Below are 16,208 nucleotides of genomic sequence, written 5' to 3' on the forward strand. Positions count from 1 at the left end.
CCCCTCCCCCTCCCCCTCCTCATTCTCCTCCCCCTCCTCAGCTTCTCACCTCTCTTTCTGCTTCCTGGGCACACTAGCATGAGTAGTTTCCTCCACCTGATCCTCCCCCCCGGGCCTCTGCTGGCTGCAGTCTGCAGGCCATGGACTGAAACTTCTAAAACATGACCCAAAATAAACTTCGTCTCTCTTAAATTGCAGGTGTCTGTGGCTTTTCCCCAGAGACAAAAAAGTGATTGGGAAAATGGGTCATTTATAAAAAATAGAAAGTTGAAGAATTCGCCAGGAAGCAACCCCTTCCTACAAACCAGCGGCATGCATGGGCTGCCCCCCAGCAGGGAGACACCCAGACTCCAGCCCCTCTGGGCACGCAGGCTGGCATACCAGAAGAACCAGTCTTCCCCGTACCCATCCCCTGTAAGTGATCTGGAGAAACACAGGCTGTGATGAGAGCTCTTGAGGAGAAATGCAGTTGGATGCCTGAGGTTTGGCGCTTCCCTGACCTTTCAAGTCTAGGGCCAGTGGTCTGAGCATCTGCTCAGAGGACAGTAGTACCCAGAGTGGCATCTAGCGGCATCTCCTTCTGAAGGTGGTAGCCATCGTTAATTCCCTGTTATCTTGGTTTGAGGTCCTGTATCCTTTTCACTGTCTTGTTGTGTTTGGTTTCCTTCCGTTTTGTTCTGTTTGATTTTGTTTTATCTAATGGCACAGGCAGCTATTATTTCAGAGCTAGCAAGATGTATGATGTAGCCATTTTGGACTTACTGTTGTCTTATCTGGAAGTCCTTTACTGCATTCATTATCCGGTTTTTCTTGGTTCTATTCTGCTCTGTCCTGTTTGATTTTTACTGTGTCTGAAGGTACCGGCAGCTGTTTCGAAGACAACAAGAGGCAATATGGTGACCATTGTCGGTTTCATACTGTTTTGAAGTCCTGTGCCACTTATGCTGGTCTGTTTGAATTGGTTTTATTCCATTTTAATTTCCTTGGATTTATCCTCTTTATAATAAAAAAGAGCAATCTGATACACTAACCGTTTCCGGCACACGCAGCACGTTTTGAAAGCCAGGACGGCACACGGAAAGCGGTCGGGTCTGCTCCAAAGGAAAAGCAGCTCAGTCCCCATTTCACTCCCCACACTGATTCCACCTGACATTTAATGTGCATTCTCAGGTGCTGTGGGTATGAACCTATGATAACAGCAGGTGAAAGAAATCTCCTAAGCCCACCTGTTACTAAGCGACTTCCCGAAGATCCATTTCTTAAAATACCTTTTATCAGCACCGCACCTGTTCACTGGGTAAAATGCTGGTTTCTGGGGTGGCGTCTTCACACTCGGGTACTCTGATCACATCCATGCTCCCGTTACTCCCCCTGCACCCCTCTCCCCTTCACTTCTTCCCTTCCTGTGTTTCATCAGATTCCCTGCTACTTTTGCACCATTTTTAAATTTTCCAGCTATCAGAGGAAACATGCAGTGTTTGTTCTGCCAGGCCGGCTTCTTCTGCTTGACCTGATTCTCTTCAGGACCTGCTACTTTCCTGCAAGTGACACCATCGCATTCCTCTTACGGCTGGGTAACACCTGCCCATCGTCATGTATTTTTTAATCTGTGCATCTGATACCAAGCTGCTTCTGTATTCCAGTTTGAGGTGGGCTCATAAACAATATAGGAATCTAAGCAGCCAAACTGACACATTTGGAATTTAATTAGCTGAGCTCAGCGACCACTCGCGTGGACTCCTGTTTCAGAGTCCCACCCAGTGGCTCTGAACTGGAAAATCACAAAGCTTTTAAACACAGAACCACAAAAAGACATCCTGCCGGAAACAGTTTAGCTAGACTCTTACACTGATTTTTGGTTGACACCTGTATCCTGCTTCTTTTGTTGAGCAGGTTAATTTTGTGTGTGTGTGGGTACAGCTCATTTTTTTTCCCTCATGGGATTGTGCTCTGAGTACTATTATTTTCCTGAGTCAAATACGGGGCACTGGTTGTATGTAGGGCTCAAGATGGCGTCAGTTATGCCAAGCTCTAACCAGCTGCCGTGTGTTGAGGCAGGAGACTTGCGTCCGCAGGTGTGCTGTCAGCTGTGCTGACTTTAGCTCCACCAGGTGCACCAGGTGCACGCCCAGGAGCGGCATAGCTGGGTCCCCTGGTGGCTCTATCTTTAGTTTTCTGTGGAACCTGGACAGTGATTTCCATACTGGCTTTTCTAATTTACATTAGATGTAAATGGCTCCTTCCCCACACATCGCTAGCATTTATGTCTTTCTGTTCTTCGTGAAAACCATTCTGACCGCTGCGAAATGGAAGCCCAGTGTGGCTGGGATTTTTTCCCATTGCTAAAGGTGGTGAACGTTTCTTCCCAGACTTACGAGCTGTTTGTACTTCTTCGAAGAAGGGTCTATTCCACTCGCTTTTGCATTTGGCTTGGGATACTTGGAGTTTTCTGGCACTAAGTCTTTTTGAGATCTTGTCGATATTCTACATACTAATCCTGTCAGGAGAGAAGCTGGCAAAGATCTTCCCACATTCTTCGAGCTTTTCCAGTTTCCAAAACTGAGAGTAGGAAACTTCTACTATTTTTAATTTTTTTTTTCATTTTAAAGAGAATAAAACAAAACAGACAAAGCAAATCAGAACAGAACAAAGCAGGCAACCCACATGAAAGAAAATCCACATGTAAGACTGTCTTACAGGACACTGAACACCAATCCACTCAGTTTGGCCTCCAGACAATATCACAGGCTGTTTTGCTGAACTGTGCATATCGGTTAGATGCTGGCTCACTGCTGGGTGCTCCGGACTGTCTCAGCGGCCTGAGCTGGCCGCCACAGTACAATATGAATGAGCTGAGATAGAAATATTTCCTGGGCGTTATGGAATATTGAAGAGGAAGAAATTGTTTTCTCCAAACTTCCAAAAGAGTAGGAAGCCTCTTGGGTGATACCAGAGGCGATGGCATTTAAGTGACAGGGGCTCAAATCAATAAAAGTTAGAGTAGAATGCCTGATCGTATCATGTCCATGTGTTGAGGTCAGCAAGAAGGAGGAGATGGACCACACATGAGCGGCTGGACCGTGGAGGTCGGGCTATACTCTACCTGGGGGAGCAACATGACCTTGTCTTCTTTTAGCAAAAGGCCTCGAATGTCATTTTGTTTTTGTTGTTCTGACCATCTACCCTGTTGGGCTGTAGACAGTGAATCAGGTGAGTAATTTTCTGGCTCAAGCAGCCTTGGCCTGAATCCAAATATCTGTTCAAGGTTAAATCGCAGCAGCAGCCCTCAAATGCTGGGAGGACCTGGAAAATGGTCAACTACCACCCAGAGGTGGCAGGCGGATGGTCTGTGGAGTCCAGCATGTCGCATAAGCAGCGAAGGGGTGAGGCCTTACTGCAGGCCTGAATGTTCCTGAGACGAACAGGCACAGGAAGGGGACAGAGGCAAAGCAGGAAAAGACCGAGGACTCAGGACAATGGGCAGGCTCCCTCCCTGCGCCTGGAGCTACCCAGGGCCCTCCGCCCTGCACCTACCCCACTACCTCGATGGGTCTCCTCTGGGACTCCAAGCCTCATCTTGTAACTGAGGTCCTGCCTGCACTCCTGCTCCTCTGCTGCACACGCGCCTCCGGCAGCCGCGCTCCCACAAGCAAAAGCACCCAAGCTTGAGCAATAGAAAATCCACCCCCTGCGGAAGCCCTGCGGTTAATCAGAGAGGTGGTCAGGGGTCGCCCTCCTCCAACCACGCCTACCCGTGCCTCCCCGGCGCCCTCTGCTGGCGATCGCTGAGGCTCACACAGGTGACAGCACAGTTTATTTAAGAGTCTGCAAAGGGTTGATCAGCAGGGACGCAGGTCCCGCCTTGGGGCTCACGGCGCACGCGCGCTCAGTGGCTCCACCCGCAGCCACAGCCCGCCCTCGGCGCGCAGGATCAGCTCCGGCTTCCTGAGCGGCTCTGTGGCGTCCGGCAGCACGCGGAAGCGCTGCAGGGTCATCGCCAGCGCCACCTTCATCTCGGTCATGGCGAAGGTCTGCCCGATGCAGTTCCTGCAGGCGGAGAGGGGACTGTGACCATGCTGGTCAGCTCAGGGACTGCGAAGGGCGCTCACGGTGCCAGGCTCCTAGGTGGGCTGCGTGTGTCCCCCAGCGTGGCTCAGATTCCAGTGCCCACTCAGATCGGAGGTGACCAATGAGGAGGGGCCGTGAGCCCATCTTGGGCCCTCTTGCACCTACCCAGCCCTCGTTCTCTACGCACGACCTGCACCAGAGTAGCTGGAAGCCTACTCGAACCCGGACCCTCAAAAACTTCCCCGATTTCCCTTCTGCCTGAGAGGACACCACCCGGTTCGGACAGCCACTGCGCTCACCTGGGCCCCGCGGAGAAGGGGATAAAAGCCAGAGGGGACCTGCCCTTGCTGTTCTCAGAGTCAAAGCGGAAAGGGTTGTAGACCTGGAGGAGACACCAAAGCCACAGGGAGAGGCAGATGCAGCTATGGCAGGGACAGGTTTCCCGACTGAGATCACACCCACAGTCTTAGAGGCCTCTGCAAGAAGGGGGGTCAGGGGCAGGGCAGGGCAGCACCTCAGGGTCTGGCCACACAGCTGGGTTGTGATGCAGCCCAAAAATACTGACAAGGCAGATGACACCTGTGGAAGAAGAGGAGACTGTCAGGACAAGGCCCTGCAGCTAGACGGACCCTGCCCCTGCCTCCTCCCCTGGGGCACCTTTGGGGATGACCCGGCCATCCGGAAGCACAATGTCCTGGGTGCAGCAACGGGAGGCAACTAAGACCGGGGGGTGCAGGCGCAGACTCTCTTTGATGCACATGGTCAGGAAGGGCAGCTGGGCCAGGTCATCCCTAGAGAAACCAGAGCCCACAGCTGTCCAGGGAGGGAAACACAGCCCACTGCCTCTGGGTTTCACAGGGAAAACTTTCCTCCATGGAATAACATCATCCCTCGATGCACCACGCAATGGATTTGAGAAAAGGAAAGGACCAGAAAAGTGTCCCCATCTGGGTCTGTGCTACCCCTAAGACAGTGAGCTCCTGGAAGGCAGAGCCCGGGCTGGGCCTTTCTTTCCCAGCTCTCTGGAGCACTGAAGCACACACTTGGGGGTGGGAGGGCAGGAGGAGCATTTGCTGCATGAAGGCTGCATGGGCCATGACACAGGTGTGCTGGATGATGAACAGACGACGCTTACCACCAGGTGGCCCTGTGACGCCCTGGATGGGATGTTAGAGCAGGAACTCAGGGGCAGGAGTGTTGGCCACACTGTGAAGCAGCTCTGAGCAGGATTTAAATTGTACTGATTGGCTTCCTATGTTTATCTGTGAGTCTGTCCAGGCCTTGGCCCCTTGCCTGGTGACGGGAGCTGATTCACAGTAAGTGAACCTCAGTGAATCGCTGGTCCTGGCTGAGGCCTGTAGTGGCCTGTGAGGCCAGAGATACCTCAAAGGGCAAGACAAGGCCACAGCTGCAGACACTCTGGTCCAACCCCAATTAACAAGGTAGAGACTGCAGCTGCAAAGATTACTCCTACAGTCTCACTCCTCCCATGTCTTCATGATAAGACAGTTCTCCTAAATGGACTTGATTCATGACTTGGAGATGCCTGTGAAGTGACTCCCAAGGTCCTGCTCCTTGCCTGTGCTTTCCTCAGTTTCCCTGTCCTTTGTTTTGGACCTAATAAATATGGGCGGTCCAGGGAAGTCTTCATCTTGGCCCTCAGAGTCTGGAACTCAACTAGGGTTTTTGATCTCTGGAGGCCTAACATCATACCACTTGTCTCATTTATTTAAATCTTCACCATACACTCATTTGAAGATTGGGGATCTAGGTCAGGACCTGATACAGAGTCCAGCAAACCTCCAGGAAGGCAGAGCAGCCAACAAAGGGCATTTGACAGAAAAACAGACAAGGAGGTGCGAAGCCTTCACTGGGCCTGTGGGAAGGGGCATCACCCCTCACACACTGTCACTACGTTTCTCAGCAGCCCAGGTCCTTCTGTCCCCAAACCTTCAACCTTCACCTTTTAGCCAGGCTGGGTGCCAGGGCCTGTCCCCGGACTCAGATGCTAAACTCACAAGACAGTAATGGCAGAAACAGCAAACAATAACCCGTCTGCCCCAGCCGGAGAGCACAGCCAGGAAGGGGGACTCAGGAAGAGCCCATAAGAGCCTGCACTCACCATTCAATGTCCTCGGGCTCGCGGCCCCTCAGGACCTCCTGCACCTCCTGCCGGCAGCGCTCCTGGTATTCTGGGTGCTTGGCCAGGTTGTACAGGACCCAGGAGAGACCACTGGCCGTGGTGTCGTGGCCTGAGAAAGAGCCAGGCAGGCTCTGGTCTCTGAGCTGCTTCAGCACCACAGGGTGGACAGCGCCCAGCCATTGAGACCCGGGGAGGAAGCAGGCACAGGATGGAGAGGAGATCCGGGGCCACCCGCCTCCTTCCTGGGCTGGGGAGACCCGTGCACAATCTACAGACCCACCCTGGGACCCTCACCTCCAAACATGACGGTGTTGGCCTCTGCCCGTATGTCCTCATCTGACAGCTCTTTTCCTTCTTTGTCCTGGAGAAGAGCAAAACCTCAAATATGAGTGTCTCTGGGAGGTGCTAGGTCCAACCCAAGACAACTTATGAAGATCGTTCTACTAAATTTAAAATCTGCATTAAAATTGCCAGAGTCCCCACCCCGCAGACATCGCCCCTGGCTTTCTGGTCTCTGTTGCAGCAGTCGGTGCTCGGTGTGTTTTTTCATGTTTCAGGGAGCTGAGGGACGTCTGAGAAAGTGTTAAGATGAATGTGCTTTTTACAGAGTGACCGGATGGCAATTTGCCTGCAAAGTAGAGAGCATGCATCCTGGCAAAGGTGTTTATTCACGTTCCTGGGAGATAAATCCAGAGAATCCTATCACCCTGGAGACGTTTGAGTTGCACCAAAGACAGCTTGTTTATATCCCAGAGCAACGTGCTCGGCCTCCCGCCCTCTGTATTTTATCTTTCCTTTCTCTGCAGCCTGCTCTGCTGTTACTGTGGAATAAGTGGGCTGCCCGATCAAAGCATTTCATGCCCCCATCAATGTAGGCTTAAATATGGACGCACCACAGCACATTATCCTACTCCAGTGACTTCCAGAGTAAAACCCCAAGCCCTTCACGGCTTCAGACTTAAAGTCCTGCTTGGGGCAGCTTCCCGGAGTCAGAGCTGAGCTCGGCCCCTCTGGCTCAGGCTTCTTTTCCTCCAGGACCTCTGGATCTAGCAAGGCGGTTCGAGCTGACACTGACGTGAAGTCCTGTTGCATCTGGTTCCGACCATCTCTCCACTGCTTTGCTCTTTCACTATTTGTGTTTTAGAATTTCTCTTCTAAGAGAGGCCAGGTGATGACTCGCCTCCTGTGTCTGATTTAGCTCATTTGCCCTCATGATCATGAGATCTGTCCGCTCTCCTCCAAAGACTCAGGCTCCTCCTTCCCTAGGACAGAGCAGGGCTCCACTGTGCACACGCCACACTCTCTTTGTCTGTGTGCAAGTTCACAGGAATCTAGGCTGTTTCCGAAATGTAGCTACTGAGATTCGCACTGTGATCCACATGGCTGCATCCATGCAATGTGACATGGATTTAGATGTTTTAGATGGAGAAACTGATTCGATCAAGGAGAAAGAGTGCGGGCTGAGAGTAAGTGTATTAAAAGTGATCAAGAATATATATATATATATATATATATATATATATATATATATATATCCCAATTCACCAGCCTAAATGAAACTATTATGTGTCACAAGTGTATATTTCTTCCTATGATTTGAGAGCCCACCTCGTTCATCAGGAGCACATCAATGAAGTCCAAAGTTTTGGACTTGGCCTTGGCCTTGAGGGAGTCATCAGTTCCCTGATTCTTGAGGGTGCGACGCCGCTCCTGGATGACGGCGTCTGTGAAGTCGTGCACCACACGGCAGGCCCTCCGGAAGCGCTGCCCATCGGGGCTGAGGTGGTACAGGAAGTCCAGGTGGAGAAGGAGCTGCTGGTGCCGCTTGGCCACAAGGGCGCTGAGCTCCAGGATGGCTGCAATGTATTCGCTGGGCTTCCTGCAGGGCGAAGGCATAAAGGGGGAAGCAACTTGGCAACCTGAAGCCAGGCAAGCACTTCACACCCCGAGCTGTGAGCCACATCCGTCAGGAAACCGAGTATCTGCAAACTCGTCCTCACAGGCACAAGGCAGGGATGAGCCGTAGGAGCTGAAGCCCACAGTCTCATCTCTCTCTGTGTCCTAGCTCTGTGAGGTTCCCCTAGACCCTGGTACCCAGGGCCCATGCTGAACATCATCTCCTCTTCTCTCCTACCAGGGTCCACTCTTGCCCAGTCACCTCTTGTGACCCCCACAACTCAGACCAAATTCTTTTCCATGTGACCCCGTGCCCTCCATGCCCTCCTTGTGACCAGTGTCCACTGCATCCACTGTGTGCTGTGGTCATCCCCCACATCACCCCAGGCACCTTCAGGGCTCCCTGGTAACTCAGGGCAAAGTTCTCACCACTGTCCTCCAGGGCTACATTTCCTGTGCCTCCAAGCTCATCTCCAAGGTGTCTCCTCCCTAGGTGACCCACAGGCACTGCCTGTCGAAGCCCTTTGGCTCTACTTAGTCAAGCCCACTCGCCTGGAAAGAACAGTCCATCTCCTCTTTCCTGTCATTTAGTGTCAGGTCCGACTCTCCTCTTCCAGGAGAATCAAACTCTCCTGCCCCACCTCCCCCCTTGGCTCCCTGGCCCAGGGTCCCAGCCCAGAAAGGACTCACTCCTGGCAGTTGCTCTCAAAGCTGAACACGCATTTCTGCAGACTGTCCAGGGTCATCAGGCTGATGTGCTCAAACATGTCCAGCCGGGTGCTGCCCTGGGAGATCAGGCGCTGCCACTTGGCCTGGCCGGAGATGGGAAGGAGGCTGTGACTGAGCCCTCTCCAAGCCCAACTACCAAGACGGATTCCCCAGAACCCGCTTCCCGATCCTCTGCTCCAGTCACCCAAGCCCAGAGAGGACCAGGCCTGGATGGGAATGAAAGGCATCACCGTGAGGAAAGGAGCCCCCAGGACGTGGGGAAAGGAACCCTCAGTTCACATCTCAGCCCTGTGTCCCGCAGGTATTTGGGCCTTGGTCAGCGTGTTGCCCTCCCGGGGGTCCCACGTGGCAAATCTTCAGCCACAGTGCAGCCCAGCTCCTCTGGTGTCAGACCAGGGTGTCTCTGCTTGGTCACACTTGGTTCACTTACCAGCTGCACAAACCTAAGCAGGTCCCTAATCTGTCTGACCTTGATGTTCTCCATCTCTAGTGAGGCAAAAATAACTTCTCTCTTACATGTGGGGAGAGTGAAATTTGACAGCATGTATCATGAATGGGCGTGTGGCTTCATTTCTAATACATGAGACTGCCAGGTAAACCTCACCTGGCCTGTTTTCCTTGTGATAACTCAATGAAATGCCCCCTCCTGAAGGATAGTGGCCCTCTGGCAGCGAGCATGCTTCCTGCTCCGACAGGAGCACCTCCCACGGATGTTCCTAACGACCTCTGTGGGTGTGCATCTTCCTGGGACCAGGTCAGATGACTTGGAAGAGAAGCAGGGAAACGAACTGCTTCCAAGCGCCTGCCGGGGGCCAGGGATGTGATTCTGTTACACCCTCAGCGCCACACTGGGGGTCTGTGTTTCCTCTCCACTTTATAGATGGGAAGACACACACTGATACAGAAAGAGCAGTGACCTTAAAGAAGCCATCAGAGCCAGGACTCTCGCCCTGATCCGTCTGGGGCCCCTTCTCCCTCCAGGCTCCAGCAGGGACCCTGGGCACAGGGACTCACATGCATGACATTCATGCTGTCAGTGAAAATCTTCACGTAGGGCTTCAGGATGTTGAAGTGGAAGGCGGGCGTCAGCATGCGACGGTGGCGGCTCCACTTGTCACCAGCACTCAGCAGGAGCCCATCCCCTGCGGGGCAGCCGTGGGCAGTGGGCAGGGGCAGCTCCTCCCCTGGGCCCCCGGGCTGTCCCCGAGCCCCTTCCCCTGCAGGGACTCACCCAGCCAGGGCTTCAGGAACCTGTAGAAGACTGAGTCCTTGGGCGCCACCGCAGCTGACATGAAGAAGGGACATTGAGGGCCACGGAGGGGAGAAGATTCCCAGTCATGGGGCGAGGGACTTGGAGGCTGCCGCTCAGGGGTCTGCGCTTCCCCCTCCCCAGCCCGGCATGGCAGGGAGGGACCCAGGGACAAAGGAAGCTTGGGTGAGAGGGGACATAGGTGGGGAGCGAGCTAGGCGGCAACAGAGCAGAGCAAAGTCACAGCCTGACGGAGCCCCGCAATCCCAGCACACCTGACTCAGCTCTCACACGGGCCAAAGCGCTCTGCAAGCACCAGCCACAGCAAAGGCTCTGCAGAGATCTTACAGAGCCTGAGGACACCCTGTCCACCTCTCTGTGTCTGACACCTCCTGCCAGAGACCCAGGACATGCACCGTGGACATCTCTTGACATGACCACAGCACTCATGACCTTCCTGGACACGACAGGGCTTGCTCTGGTATCGATCAGGGATGGTATGCAATGACTTCAGGATGACCCACAGACAGTGCCACAGACAGATGGGCCCAAAGTGTGACTCTAACGTGAGAGGTAAAGCCCACCTGAGACCCAACTGAGCTCGGACATCACATAGTTGTGCTTTGATATCCGCCCTAGACAAAAATCAAAGGAAACCCCAGACAACCCCCAAATACGGCCCAAAAGTGACCAACAGGATAAAAAGTCAATCTCAGACAGCAGCTGAGACAGGAACCAGAAAATCCCTAAAATACCCCCAGTGTTCTTAGATATTGCTGAGTCCCAGACACGGAAATCTTCATGAGATCCAAGGTGTAGATCAGGTACCACCAGGATAATACATATCAGCTACACCTGGCATCCAAGTGCAGAAATAACTTTGTGACAAGACTTGGCAATACGTCAGACATGCCCTTACGGCAGCCGTCACAAACACACTTTGGAGCAAAGCTGACGAGACAGAGCACAGCCTGGCGGGTTCAGCTGAGGCAGAGGGAGGGTGCATGGCCACAGCCCCTCCCGCCTGCACGGGTTCACCCAGTCAGCTGGAGGCAGCACGGAGGCTTCGGGACAGGCAGACTGGGGTGCTGCGGTGTCTACCTGGGGCCAGGAGCACAGGCTTGATGTAGGAGGGGTGGAAGAGGCGGACGACAGGGCTCCAGGGCCCCACCCACCAGCAGCACACAGTCCCATAGGTGCGTGCCAGGCCCTGGGTGTACAGGAGACCTTCCTCTGAGCTCTGAATCTGCAGAGGACAAGAAGACCCAATGCACACTCCTCTCGGCTCCCCCTGGGGGGACGTGTGGTGCAGGGACCCAGATGGAGCCCTGGTGTCACCTGCAGCAGCTCAGCATCTATGTGCCGAACACCTCCTGGGCTCTCTGACCTCATTCCCAGATCACAGGAATCCAGCTCCCTGTGCTCCAGGCACAGAAATAGTCCTGCCCTGTTTGGATCCCAACAGCACTGTCACAGGGTTCTCTTCTAACCTGGATAAAGGCACGGAGGCTCTGAGTGATAAACACATTATCCCCAGTGTCTCCCAAATGCTAAGTTTTACCTCTTAGTTCCAATTCTGGGTCTGTCTGAATCATGGAGTAAGTTCTTAGCCATTACACTGCTTCCCGTTCCCCAAAACCATAGCACCGGGAGCCCCATGCCTGCCAAGCCAGGGCAGAGTCACAGGGATTCCATGAGGAGTTTGTGCTGTGATCCCGGACAGGACCTGTGTCCCAGGGTCATTAATGAGAACTCAGGAGGACACGTAGGCACCTCTCCTGTGGGGGGTTCAGTATTGGTCAACCTGTGACCCCCGGCAGAAGGAAGTCAGGGCGGAGCTGGGTGAGCAGGGTCCACGCAAGGACAGCTTCCAGCAGCGCACAGGCGAGCGGGAGGGGACATGGCGCATGGTGGTTCTCCTGGAGAAGCTTCTCGCACTGGTTTCCTGATATGAACCTGGCTCTTCTCACCATCGGAGAAGCTCGGGTCCTCACTGGCCCTGAGGATGGCTGTGGTTCTCTTTCGGGGAGCCCTGGTCCTTACCTCAGCATCGCCTCTTGTCTCCAGGGCAGAACCCCCAGCCTGCTGGCCCAGCTCCTTCACCCCACTGGAGCAGACTTTCCAGCATCCACTGCTGTGCTCCGGGCCTTCCCAGAACAGATCCCTGATACAGACTTGCATGGGACATTGCCGTGGCTCTCGGCCTTCAGCTGGACTCCTGTAGGACACTGCCACGGGGTCCAGGCCCTGGGCTGGATTCCCTGGGTGTCTGGTGCATGGAGAGATTCCCTGCAGCCTTCTGCATTTGACTCTTTGAGTGACTATTATAAAATAATCCTATAAATCATGTATCTTGTATTAAATCTTTTTCCTTTTAAACCCTGACTTCAATACCTACAAAGCTGAATTTCTTGGACTTATTCTGTAGACTGTGAGGTGAGGGGTACCTTGAAAGGAACAGTGACATCTCAGAAGGTCAAACTGAGAGGAGACGGGTTCTTGATGACACTGTTGGAGGCCTGGATCCAGGCATCGCCTGGACACCCCACCCCTGTGCACTCTTTACAGTCAGCAGATTTGTTTCTTTATGTAGAACACAAGGTGATGAGTTTCTACCACTCACAGCTGAAAGACATCTTGGCATCTAGAAGGAGCCCGAGATCTGCAAAGTGTCACCCTGCATTTGGGTGCCAGAGCCATGTGCTGTGAGATGCAGCCACCTTCCTACTCAGCCCAGTCTCTGTGAGGGCAGCAAAGGCAGAGGACGAAGCCAGGGTAGGCAGGAGTGTCCCAGGCTCAGGGGACAGCCTGTGTCTGCAGGACAGGCCATAGGATAAGGTAGGAGGGAACCAGGCTGGCAGAGCTGGGTGCCAGGAGGACGACACCCCAGACCTCACGCCAGCCGCTAACAGTCCTCATCGCTCTGGGTCTGACGGGCCTCAGATGCTTCTGGTGTGCAGGAAACCACAAGCACCTGCTCCAATGTCTTCCTGTGCAACTTTCCAGAGCGTCCTCAAGCAACTCTTCCTCCGGGAGGCCTTCCAGCCGCCCCAACAGAGCCCTCACCTCTGCACTCATGACCTACCTCCTCTGGCCTATCCCTGCCCCCCTGAGGTGGGGCCTGTCTCTGTCCAGGTCCATCTCCCCAAAACCGACAGTTCCTTCAGGACAGGACTTTGAGATATGGCCTCTTGGAGCTTCAGGACTGCCCGGAGCACCAGGATAAGGCTGGGCCATGATGGGAGAGGAAGAAGGTGGCCATGGGGACACGTGAGCAGGTACAAGTCAGTGGGAGGAGGAGAGAGGAGCCAAGATACTGCGGGGGCTCCGGAGATGGATGGGGGCAGGGTGGGAAGCCATTGTGTGAAGCCCTATGTGGGTGCCTGAGGCATTCAGGACAGGTCACATGATGTCGGGTGACACAAAGTGACCAGGGGAAGGATGGAATCCATCCAGACCACAAAGCCCTGGGAGCGGTGCTCACCAGTTGAGTTGCATCCTGCAAGCCCTGTTCTGTGGGAGGGCCCTGAAAACACGGAAGACATGGGCACTTCCTGAGAGTTTGCCCCAGAAGTCGAGGCAGCCAGGCAAAGGGACACCCAAACATATGGCGAAACAGGAAGCCAGTTGTCTGCAACGCTGTTTGCAGAACAAATCGGCAGTCACAGCAGTGTAAGGTGTAAGGCATCCTCCAGTCCACTGAGAACCAAGTAGGACAAAATAAGCAGAGTGAGGAGAATGCACCCCGAGTCTAGGAGTTTACAGGGTCGGCCCCACCCTGCCCTGTGTGGTCAGGACTTTGGAATCACATGGATGCATCACAGGACCAGCTTCCTGGGTCTGCAGTTTGCAGGTGGCAGATGGTGAGACTCAGCTCCACAGTTACATGAGGACACGGGAACAGCTGCACATTTGCATGCATGTAAATATAGATAACATCGCCTGTGTATGAACCCAGTGTGTCCACAGTGTATATACAATCATTTGCTATGCAATGATCCTTGTGTCACTGACACGCTGAGATTAGTCCCATAAGATTATAATGGACCTGAGACATTCCTCATCCCCGGTGAGCTTACTGTCAGGTTTATGTTTAGATCCTTTTAAATGCACAAATAGCACTGTGTTAATGGCTTGCGGAGCCAGCCCTGCTCAGCTCTGTGTATGTGCCCACACCCACAGCTTGTCCCCCACAGCCCAGGTGTGTAGCAGACGACACCACCTCCACGCCTGCAGGGCACACTCTCGTACACTGCCTCAGGGAAAATGTGCCCCAGGATCGATTTCTCAAAGCCAGTCCTGACTGTTCCATGACACAAGACCCTCGGTGTCTGTGTGTGTAAGTGTGTTTGTATGCATGCACAGACCACTGGCTCTCTTGTGCTGGAGAACCGACCAAACAGCTATCCTAGGAGCCAAATGGAGGCCCCTTCAGCCTCTGAAGGAATCAGTCTCTGCAGTGACAGGCGTCTGGACTTTGAGGACTTTGAGGAAATGAGTGCCAACTCTTAAGCATGTTTGGGGACAGGGCGCGTTGTGTCATGTTAGGGGAAGAGAGTGAGGGCAGGTGAGGGTACCGGGGAGGGCAGCGGGGGGCAGCCTGTAACCCTGTGAGGGGCAGATGTGCCCTGTACTGCTTGAGGGAATCAAATTTCGCTGCTGTGAAGAAGCAAAAACCTAGAGATGGGCTGACCTGAGGACACAGTCCAGGAGCAGCCCCTGGACAGCGCTGCTCCCGGGCCTCAGGTCCAGCTGCAGAGAGCGGGGGAACACCAGGGGCTCCCTCTGTGTGGAGCCCACACTGAGGCCCCCAGTGTGGGGAAACCTGGCATGAAATGAATCTGAAGCGGACTATGAACGGGAGGACAGAGAGGAAGGACAGGTTGGGCGGTGCCGTGGAAGGAGTCACCCACAGGACCGAGCCACACCTCCCGTGCTTCCCTGCTGCCCCCGACCAGGACCTCCGCTGAGCCCCAGCTCCCTGAGCCCCATCCTGATCCCTCGGAGCCCCTCCACCCGGTGCCCGGACCCTCCTGCTGCCTCACTCACCATGCCCAGGTGACCCAGAAGCCAGTTCCTTTTGGGGGGCTGTGGGAAACATTGAAGGCGACCAGAGTTTTCATAGATGGTGTAGATGCGGCTCAGAACTCGGGCCAGGAGCCAAGAAACCCCAACCAGAAGCCCGATCAGCCAAGGGGAGGCTGCCACGGGCCCCAGGCCCAGCCAGGCCAGGCTCAGCTGTGTCATCCTGCAGGGCAGAGAGAATGGGGTTCCTGAGGTCTGGGAAGGGGATGGCGACCCCCAGGGATGCTGACAGCATCAGAGCTGTGAGATCCCAGAGAGACGGCCAGCGACTATTTCCCGGAAACCCTCCATTTCCCTGTCCCCATCCCTGCATGGAGCCCCCTTCTCAGCTCCATGCAACCCCTTCCCACCTGGACCAGGACCTTCCAACCCACCAGCCCTCCTGTCTTACCTTCTTTCCGCAGGAATTGCTCACCTAGCTTCTGAGACTTATTTATCTCTGGCTGCTGACACCATCAGGGGCTGCGCCCAGCTGAGCTATGCCAGCCAATCCCCTGCCTCGGCTGCCCCCTTCCTGCCTGGGCAGGAGGCCACGACTTGGGGGCAGGGAGCTGGGTGCAGAGAAAAGTTTGTCACCCCAGAAGCACACAGCACTGACCTGGACGCTTAGAGCTTGGGGTGAAGGTGAGGTCGTGTGATGGGAAAGGTGACTCTGAGCCCCTGAGTTCACAGCCACCCCCTCCTTTCATGGCCTGGGGGCAGCGGGTTAAAGGGCACACTGGAGATTTCAGGTGCCACGAGAGTGGGACCAGCCCCAGCCTTGTCCTAGCGCATCTGGTGACCTTTCCTCCAAGTGTAAAGAGTTTGTGTGTACAAACTGTCCCCTCAGCCCCCTCGGGGGAGTGAGACCCAGCCCCAAAGCAGCAACCACAGGAAGCTTCGTTCCTCAGTTATGCAGAACGGAATGCGGATGTGAAGCAATTTATCTGGGTCTGCGGGAAGCAGAGGCAGCCACACTGCAGACTCACAGCAGTGAGCAAATCAGTCGCTGGTGCATCTGAGCCCCCACAGCATGTAGGGTGGGAGGGTCCGTCCTGG

At 54.4% G+C, this 16,208-nt stretch overlaps 1 protein-coding gene across 2 annotated transcripts; it reads right to left on the bottom strand.

Annotated features, from left to right (window-relative positions):
* Positions 1-3,797: 3,797 nt before the first annotated feature.
* Positions 3,798-15,946, bottom strand: LOC100733735 (cytochrome P450 4F3-like). Of its 2 annotated transcripts, none has more exons than XM_063228570.1 (13): positions 15,769-15,946; positions 15,135-15,333; positions 11,187-11,331; positions 10,068-10,121; positions 9,851-9,978; positions 8,798-8,919; positions 7,820-8,090; positions 6,506-6,572; positions 6,191-6,320; positions 4,726-4,859; positions 4,583-4,647; positions 4,368-4,450; positions 3,798-4,047 (listed from the first exon to the last, which is right to left on the bottom strand). In XM_063228570.1, exons 2-13 carry the CDS (start codon positions 15,330-15,332, stop codon positions 3,870-3,872), a joined length of 1,575 nt encoding a protein of 524 aa, XP_063084640.1. In that variant the 5' UTR covers position 15,333; positions 15,769-15,946; the 3' UTR covers positions 3,798-3,869. The 2 variants fall into 2 exon arrangements, with proteins under 2 accessions (XP_063084640.1, XP_023422415.1); XM_023566647.2 differs by lacking the exon at positions 15,769-15,946 and adding an exon at positions 15,562-15,678.
* Positions 15,947-16,208: the final 262 nt, after the last annotated feature.

Source organism: Cavia porcellus, unplaced genomic scaffold (genome assembly GCF_034190915.1).
Source record: "Cavia porcellus strain 051 isolate PalLab524CR breed Dunkin Hartley unplaced genomic scaffold, mCavPor4.1 scaffold_17, whole genome shotgun sequence".
In the NCBI taxonomy this organism is placed as follows: Eukaryota; Metazoa; Chordata; class Mammalia; order Rodentia; family Caviidae; genus Cavia; species Cavia porcellus.

Excerpts from the sequence above, each read along its gene's own strand:
- LOC100733735 (XM_063228570.1), bottom strand. The coding sequence starts at position 15,332 with ATGACACAGCTGAGCCTGGCCTGGCTGGGCCTGGGGCCCGTGGCAGCC. Across the intron at positions 8,091-8,797 it reads TTTGAGAGCAACTGCCAGGA|GAAGCCCAGCGAATACATTG; the intron begins GTGAGTCCTTTC and ends TTCGCCCTGCAG. Across the intron at positions 4,451-4,582 it reads CTGTGTGGCCAGACCCTGAG|GTCTACAACCCTTTCCGCTT; the intron begins GTGCTGCCCTGC and ends TGTCTCCTCCAG.